At 31.7% G+C, this 8,156-nt stretch overlaps 1 protein-coding gene across 1 annotated transcript; it reads right to left on the bottom strand.

Moving 5' to 3' along the window:
- Nucleotides 1-250: 250 nt before the first annotated feature.
- Nucleotides 251-6,972, bottom strand: LOC109805231 (homeotic protein knotted-1). The gene is made up of 5 exons (XM_029272745.2): nt 6,039-6,972; nt 5,775-5,897; nt 5,445-5,577; nt 1,561-1,814; nt 251-746 (listed from the first exon to the last, which is right to left on the bottom strand). Exons 1-5 carry the CDS (start codon nt 6,492-6,494, stop codon nt 543-545), a joined length of 1,170 nt encoding a protein of 389 aa, XP_029128578.1. The 5' UTR covers nt 6,495-6,972; the 3' UTR covers nt 251-542.
- Between the last annotated feature and the right edge of the window lie 1,184 nt (nt 6,973-8,156).

Here is an 8,156-nt window from a genome sequence, read left to right as displayed (position 1 = left end):
AAATTACAAATTAATTTATACATAAATTAATTTTAATTTACGAAAAAATTTATTTTGTTTTTTCTTATAGTTTTTCTTCCAAAAGTGTTTCTTAAAAAATTTGTCCATTCAGGTAATTTCCTTTTCTACGTACACCAATCACATCACAAAGTTATATACACATACAATTTTAGATAAACAATCAAGAAAAGTACAAAACATGCACCTAGCTAGTGCAACCCTGAGAAGATTAAATCCAAATTGTAACACGTCTTACGAATTATCGCTACCAGATATTACTTATACTGAAAATATAATAATAAGCAACGTTCATTGTTTAATAAAACGTACAATATGACTATGGCAAACTACACTCACACTGCACAATGATCACAAGCACAACCAATTAATGTTCACGGTTAATGCTTGCATTGATATTGAAACTAGAAGCTAGAGCGATGACTGTTATCCAGTTTGGTCACAGTCTCTTTGTTAATGAGAAGCTCATACCTTGCATTTAAATTATAATAATTAAAAATATAATAATATATAAGGTGATCATGTCATGGCCCTAGACGGTAGTGACCATCAGCCATGTAGTGACCATCCATGTAGAGAGTTGCACTTTGGGGATGCAAGCCATCCATCACCATGAACTGCATGTCTTCAGATGGTTTCCAATGCCTCTTCCTTTGGTTTATGAACCAGTTATTTATTTGCTTTTGGTCTAAACCAGTTGATTCAGCCAGTGCCACCTTCTCTGATTCCTATAGTCATTAATTATATCAACCATGAGAACATTATTTTATACATATATTTATTATATATCAAAGTGTTAAACTATTCACTTCATCCCTAATTTCTAAACTCGTCCTTATTTTAAGTTTTAGTTCCTTTGTGACAAAACTGTAAGTTTTAGTGGCTATTAGATTATTTTAGCAATTTATCACCATCAAAAAGAGTGTGCAACAATTTTGATTAGGAACTAAACCTTAAAATAACGACAACTATAGAAACTGAATGAATAACTTGATCTATATTAAGCATGAATTGAGTCACTGCGATTCATTTGATAAAAGTAGTTTAATTAATCATGCCATTTTTTTATAAAGTGAGTAGGTTCAGTTTTTTCAAAAGCAAAGCATTTTTTTAGAAAAATTAATAAGTAACCTGTACGTATGCACTAAAGTCTTTTTACTAATTACCTGTGAAATAAATATTGTTTAAACATCTTTGCATTAAATGATAATAAAACGAAAAGATGAGAATATGTACAAAGAAACAACTACAATGCAAAATTGGATCGATTTGGTATAATTTGGTTATTCACTTTAAACTCATGGTTTGTTTTTTTTCAAAAAAATCGAACCAATTCCTTTATAAAACTCAATTCGATTAACCAAACCATTTTTATAAAGTATCCGCATCATAAAAAACGGTTGGATTAACCAAACCATATTTATAAAGTGAATCAATTTGATTTTCTTCTTAAATTTGATCCGTTTTCATTATTTGATTTTTTATTCAGATTTCTTTGCACATCCGATTGATATCGAATTAAAGAGTGTGACGTTTACATACCGAAGGATATGGCCATTTGTAATGTAATTCCCACCAGTTAAGTAGCTTTTGTCTAGCATCTTTGGGAAGTTTCCCTTTCTTTTTCTTCTTAGAAAGTTCTTGCTTAAGGCTACTCAAGTAACCACTGTACTTCCTCAGCAAGTGGGTTTTAAGTTCACGATCTTCTGCTCTAGGATCAATCTCGGGAAGTTCTGTTTCTCCTCCACTATTGTCTTGATCCTCTTCCGATGATCCAGCACCTTCACATTTATCATCTGCTCAACAATTAATGGCATGCAACAATGTATAAGTCATTGAGATCCTCACAAACCTAGAATGTCCATTTTAAGGTTTAATTAACCTTTTTGTTCATATAGTTAATACCATTCCATTTTAGTTTCAATATGTATCATCTTTGTTTACTTTAATCCCTTAGGTCTATTTTTATAGGGACTAAGAAAAAATTTATGCAGCTATAAAGACCGAAAAGAAAATTTGTTCAACTATAGAGACTAGAAGAAAAAATTTATACAACTACAAAGACTTGAAGTTTAAAAAAATAGTATATATAAAGACTGAAATGAATTTTTTTTAATTATAGACTAAAAAGTACATTATATGAAATAATAAAGACAAAAAAAGCATTTAAACTACGATTTAAATTTTAAAAACATAATTTGATAATTATGATCACAGTAATCGAGCGATGATACTGACAAGTATTGTGGAAAAGATGCAGAGAGTTCGCAACACGATTGTGATATAATAATTAAGCAATATATAATATTATTTCTTGATTGTTTTATCCAATATTAATCTAAATTAAGGCCTTTTTCCATCACCCAAGAGGACAGGCATAAATAATAAGTATTTCACGATGAAACTATAGTAATTCATTACCAAGTGCTTCATCATATCATACCCTTCACATACTATAATCCTAAAGCTCCTCAAACTTTGGATAGGCATATTGCTGGAACGATACCAAGTAAAACGCATGAAGAAAAACACAATTTCATATATATAATTAATGCACGGTTATCGAGTGATGATACAGAGAAGTGATATTAGATAGAGTAACGATAAATGTCCATTTGTTTTATGGATTGTGGTAGAAAAAGAAGAGAGATAGGAAGAAAAAAATTAGAAAGGAAAAGTGATAAATGTAAAGGTAATGTAATGAAAAAAGATAGATGAAAGAAAACATGTATGTTCATAATTTTCCAATAAGAAAGTACTTAGAGTTCAAAACTCGGTTACGATATAATGAAACATGTAATTCCAGGGGTTTTATTAAAATGTTATACTAAATTGAAAACTTTTTTTTTCATTATCCAAGAAAAAAGGCATAGATATTAAGTCTTTCAGTTTGTCACCATGGAACTAGTAAAGTGATTCATCGTATCATAATCATAAGATACCATAATGCTAAAACGATTTTGAATGAATTGAAAAAGGAATTCAACTATTTAAAAGAGGGTTCATGGGTGTGATTCTTTTGTGCATGCGGGGGAAGAGATAGTCATTTGACTCATTTCTATTCTATTACTGTTGATGTAATTTATAAATATAAATTAATCCATTTCTTTTTCCTTTCTCATATATAAATTTAAATCATATCAACATTTTTCCGGAGGCCTGAAGTTATATTTCATACTCCAAAAATATCGGTTTTCTAACATATATCGGGGTCAATTTATTTGGAAATAGTTGAACAGAGAATACAACTAGACCATGATCATCTAGCATATCTCTTACCAAAATATTTTTCATGTCATGAGTATTTCAGTTAGGACGTCGCATATTTTCCAGCCAGATAACTATCAACCACTAGATCAAACAGAAATTATTGGAATAAAAAGAAAATGCATTTAATATCTTGAAAGTATCAAAAAACAATTATCAATAGTTTTATATTCAATAAGAAGATAGTGTATATGAAGATTTAAAATTATTTTTTAATTAATGAATGATCATGTCCAATAATTTCTGTTTGATCTAGTGGTTGATAGTTATCTGGCTGGAAAATATGCGACGTCCTAACTGAAATACTCATGACATGAAAAATATTTTGGTAAGAGATATGCTACAGCCTCTCAATTGGATGTGTCCAATTACTGTCTGAAAGGTTAAAAGTTAAAAATATTAACTTAAATTATTATTTTTATATTAAATTAACTGACAGAATATTAAAGTTTAAAAGCGGAGGATACAACATTTTCCTTTTAGTAAATTAAGAACATATTTGGAAACTCTTTAGACAAGTGTTGAAAAAACAATTAGTTACTTTTACATTAATTTTAATGTGACTTTTACTACATAGATCATGGAGATGAAACCAAACATACACTAACCATGCCTATAAATTGCCTCTGATCATATAAGATTAAATCGTCGAATACAACACATAGAGCACATGAGCAATGCATTAACGTTACTATTTAACTTGAGGCACACACAGTTGTTAATTAAATAGAAGCAACATAAGATTGACTGCAAAACCCTCACCATATCGACAATGTCGGATACTAGGTCACACCATGAAATTAACAAGCAGCCTGAGATTCACATCAGAAAGGCATGCGTTGATGATGATTTTTTAAGCCATAACAACTAAATATTAACGTTTATTTTATCAACTACAGTGGAATTAACTTTTTAGCTACTCATCTTAGTCAACGTGAACAAAGACTACACACGTTTGACAAAATATGAAGAAAAAAAAAATGATGTATAGATACGAGCATCAATCGTAACTAATATATTAGGGTATTATTATTACAAACTAATAAAGCAAATTCCTAAGCATTTATTTCTGTATAAAGTATAATTATTTAAATATATCAATTACGGGTCTTCGAGGATAGAAGTAAAAACACATAGAAAATTAGACGTGTCATATTATTGCACATTTTTTTGGGGGAATACGAGGGATTGGATCAGCATCCAATGTGTTTCTGAGTTATTAATTGGACTCAAAGATCCAAAAGGAGAAAAAAGAAGTGATTAAAACAACATATGCTGTAAGAAGGCCGAAAACTGAGCACTACAATGATGAGTGAGTGTGTGTGTGACAGTGTGAGAATGTCATCATACAAAACCCAATGAATCTCCGAAATGCAGACTCAAAAATAGGCTTTACTAATAGTTATAACTGACCGTAAAACGAATTAACTAGGAAACCCTAGAAGAAACAACTTGTCAGAACTCAGAAACTTGGGAAATAGGAGCGAAGGAGTAGACGCGAACGTGTGAAATGTGAATTGGGGTTTTAGGAAGAAAATAATAATAATAATAATAATAATAATAATAATAATAATAATAATAATAATAATAATAATAATAAACAAAATTATCATAAAGTTCATCTGGAATCGTGAAGATTGGACAATACTGTAATAGAATATATAAAATATATAAAAATAAAATGAAACTTGTCAAATCTCTGAAAAGAAACAAAACAAAAAGATGTTGTTTATTAATTATCTTTTAAATTATTATATTATAATACAGGCTACTGATTAGGGTTCTGTGCTAGATGAAATATCATCTCCACTGTCTGGGACCCTTTCCTTTCCTCCTCTACGATCTGTAGGTAGGTAAAATTTTCGGTCAAAGTTTCCTGCCTCAGAGTACAGAAAACACTCGAGTTTACGAATTTCAAGAATTTCTGAACTCAGTCCCGTAGCTGAATGTTTGCATAATCCAGAATCAATTAATAGTTAATTAAACCGTTTTCAGTGAAATTAATTGGTTCAAGTAATTAACATTTTCCGGTAACAAAAGTTGGAGGTAATAATATCATTATGTCATGGTTATTAATTATTTTGAAAAAAGGAATTGGAATTAAGGGGAATAGATCCTCCTCTTCTTAATTGTGTTGTATAAAGAGAAAGATAAAGTACCAGAGAAGATCCGAACGGGTCCATTGCAAAGCATATTTAGCTGAGTTTCTATCCTTCGCATGAAATCCATGGCCTCTTGAATAGGCCTCGTTAATTCCTCTCTATACTTCACAAGCATGTCATAGTAAGCCTCCTGCAGTTGTAATTAACCACCATTCCAATTAGGTATCAACCCAAATAATCAAGGCATACACCAAAAATAGCAATGGAATAAAATAAAGGGTTCAAGGTTTTATTTAATTGCAGCTGTATCAATCACATTTATTCATGTTAAAAAAAAAATATTGACAGCAACCAGAGTTATTAAAATAATATAAATTAACCAGTTACCATGAACTGGTCAAGTTCAGGGTCTTTAGAAGTTTCCCTTGATCCAACTGAAGAACGTTGCCGTGCCTCAAACTCTTGCTTCGCCGCAACCATACGCGCCACTGCTTCTGGTGGAGCTCCTATCTATAAAAGAGAGAGAAAAAGATAAGAGTTAAATATATTTTATATATAAAAAGGGATAATAAAATTGGGGCATACTCATTATTACTCAAGTTAATGTGGTGAGTAATGATAAAACGATTAATTAATTAATTAATTGTTGACCTTTTGGCAATCCATGTAAGCTTCTAAAAGATTGGAGTATTGAGGGTGAGCAATGATTTTAGCTTTTATGACTTCAACTTCGGTGGTGGAGCTTGTTGGGCTAGCTCCTCCTTGATGATGATGATGATGATGCATAGTGTTGTTGTGAAGATTTGCTCTCATTAAAGGGTAGTGGAAAATCGGGGCGTGAAGCTTCGAAGTGGTGGCTTCGGTTTTCACAGAAGGGTGTGGTGCCACTTGATCAGACTCATGAAAGCAATGATCTGATCCACCCGATTGAAGATGAAAGGTGTTGATAGGAAACTGCTGGTGGTGGTGGTGGTGGTGGTGGTGGTGGCTTTGGTTTTGGTTTTGGTTTCCACCACTTGATGAAGAGTACAAGAAATTTGGCCTTGGACTTGGCCTTGGACCTGTGTTTTCACTCAGGTGATTATTATTATTAGTGTATTCCTCCATTAATTTTTGGAATTGGAAAGGAAAAACTCTCTCACTCAGCTAATTAACCAAGCTGAACAAGAGCAAATTTACTATGAGGAGCAAGAAAACCCTAAGGGCTCCCGAACCCTAAAATAACAAAGGGATTGGTAGTGAGGACCACACAAGGTACCATGAGGTAGCACTGGTTGTGTCGTGTGTTGGGGTCCAAGGAGGTAGGAAAAGTGAAGAAAGTGTATAAAGATGGTTGCAGTTGCAGAATTTGGGGCATGGACAGCGAGGAGAGGGTAGAAACCAGCGAAACGATCACATGATGTGGTGTACGGAGGGAGAGAAGAAGAAGAGAAAGAGAGAAAGGGAGAAAAAGAAAAGAGAGTCGAAAGAAACCGGTAATGGCTCCGTGTTGGGGGTTGTTGACAAGACTTTCTTTGGTTGTGAAGAGGAAAAAATAAAAAAGAAATATTTAAAATTCGGAAAAGGCAAGTGTAGCTTAGGAGATAAGCCTAGGGTGCATTGTTCAGTTTTTGTTTTTTTGGGGGGTTTTGGCTAAATCATTATTGTTTACTTTGTACTGTGTGGCCTGTCCCTTGATTTGTTTCTCCTTTTTGTGTTCCTCAACTATCATTTATTGCAGAGTTCAAACCAAACAGCTGTGTAATGTGTTGTGTGATCAAGCTTATGCTGTCACTTGCCGACTTGCCTGTAATCAAGCTTATGGATACTGTGTTTCTTTTTTCTTTTAAATATCAAGAATTTTGTTTGGGGCGAGACACATGTACAGTGGTTTGTGCGGTAAAATAAATTAGTATAAATCAGAGGTGAGTATGAGACGGTTTGGGGTGAATTTATTTTTAGTCTTATATGGTTTAAAATTTTGTTAGGATTATTTTATTTAGTTAAAGTTGAACCCTATTTTGATCGAGAGTTGATAATATATAAGGATAGATTAATATGATTTACTGATGTATATATCAGGAGGATGTAGCTCACATAAGTGAATAAGGTGTGTGGGAGTGGTAAATTTTTTTTAGTTTTTTTATAGATAAAAAAATGATTTACTAATGTAACATGTGGATCTTATTATTAAATATAGTTAAATAGGAGGAGCACAAAAAAAGGAAACACAAGACTTAAATGAAAGTATATTTTATGATAAATAATATAATATCATTGTTAATTTGAATTTGAATGAGAAGCTTTACATTATATAAAAATAAGTATGTTGAGTATAATATTACTTGTAAAAATGATGTCTTTAAGTTTTAGGTTAAGATATGAAGTTAAGTTTATTTTTATGATTTACTAATGGTTTATTAGTGAAGTTTTTTTCAATGTTTAATCCTTATCGTAACTCAAAGAGTACAATTGGATAGTGTAAGTATATATTTAAAAGCATATTGATAATAATGACTAAGATTTAGTAATCTAGCTAATTAACTACTGGTGCAAGTATTTAGAGTGCATCGGCATTTATGACTAGTGACGAAGTTACAGGTCCTAACAACAATGCAAGAAAATGTGTAAAAATCTAGAACGTATTGACAATGATGTTTAAACATTAAGGGATGTCATTGAATACTTGTGGATGAAAAAACTTTGACTTGAGGAGAAATATATATTGTGAAAGAAGACTCACACTTAAAGAATAGATTGTTGATGTGCATGTGTGAATGAGAAGTCTCA

This window comes from Cajanus cajan, chromosome 9 (assembly GCF_000230855.2).
Source record: "Cajanus cajan strain Asha chromosome 9, NIPB_CcT2T_4, whole genome shotgun sequence".
Lineage (NCBI taxonomy): Eukaryota > Viridiplantae > Streptophyta > Magnoliopsida > Fabales > Fabaceae > Cajanus > Cajanus cajan.
This window is presented reverse-complemented; position numbering and strand designations above follow the sequence as displayed.

What these genes read in the sequence shown, in the direction of transcription:
- LOC109805231 (XM_029272745.2), bottom strand. Translation starts at nt 6,494, where the DNA reads ATGGAGGAATACACTAATAATAATAATCACCTGAGTGAAAACACAGGT. An exon ending in CTTACATGGATTGCCAAAAG is followed by an intron (nt 5,898 to 6,038) that starts GTCAACAATTAA and finishes TCTCTTTTATAG; the next exon opens with ATAGGAGCTCCACCAGAAGC. An exon ending in ACCCGTTCGGATCTTCTCTG is followed by an intron (nt 1,815 to 5,444) that starts GTACTTTATCTT and finishes ATTGTTGAGCAG; the next exon opens with ATGATAAATGTGAAGGTGCT.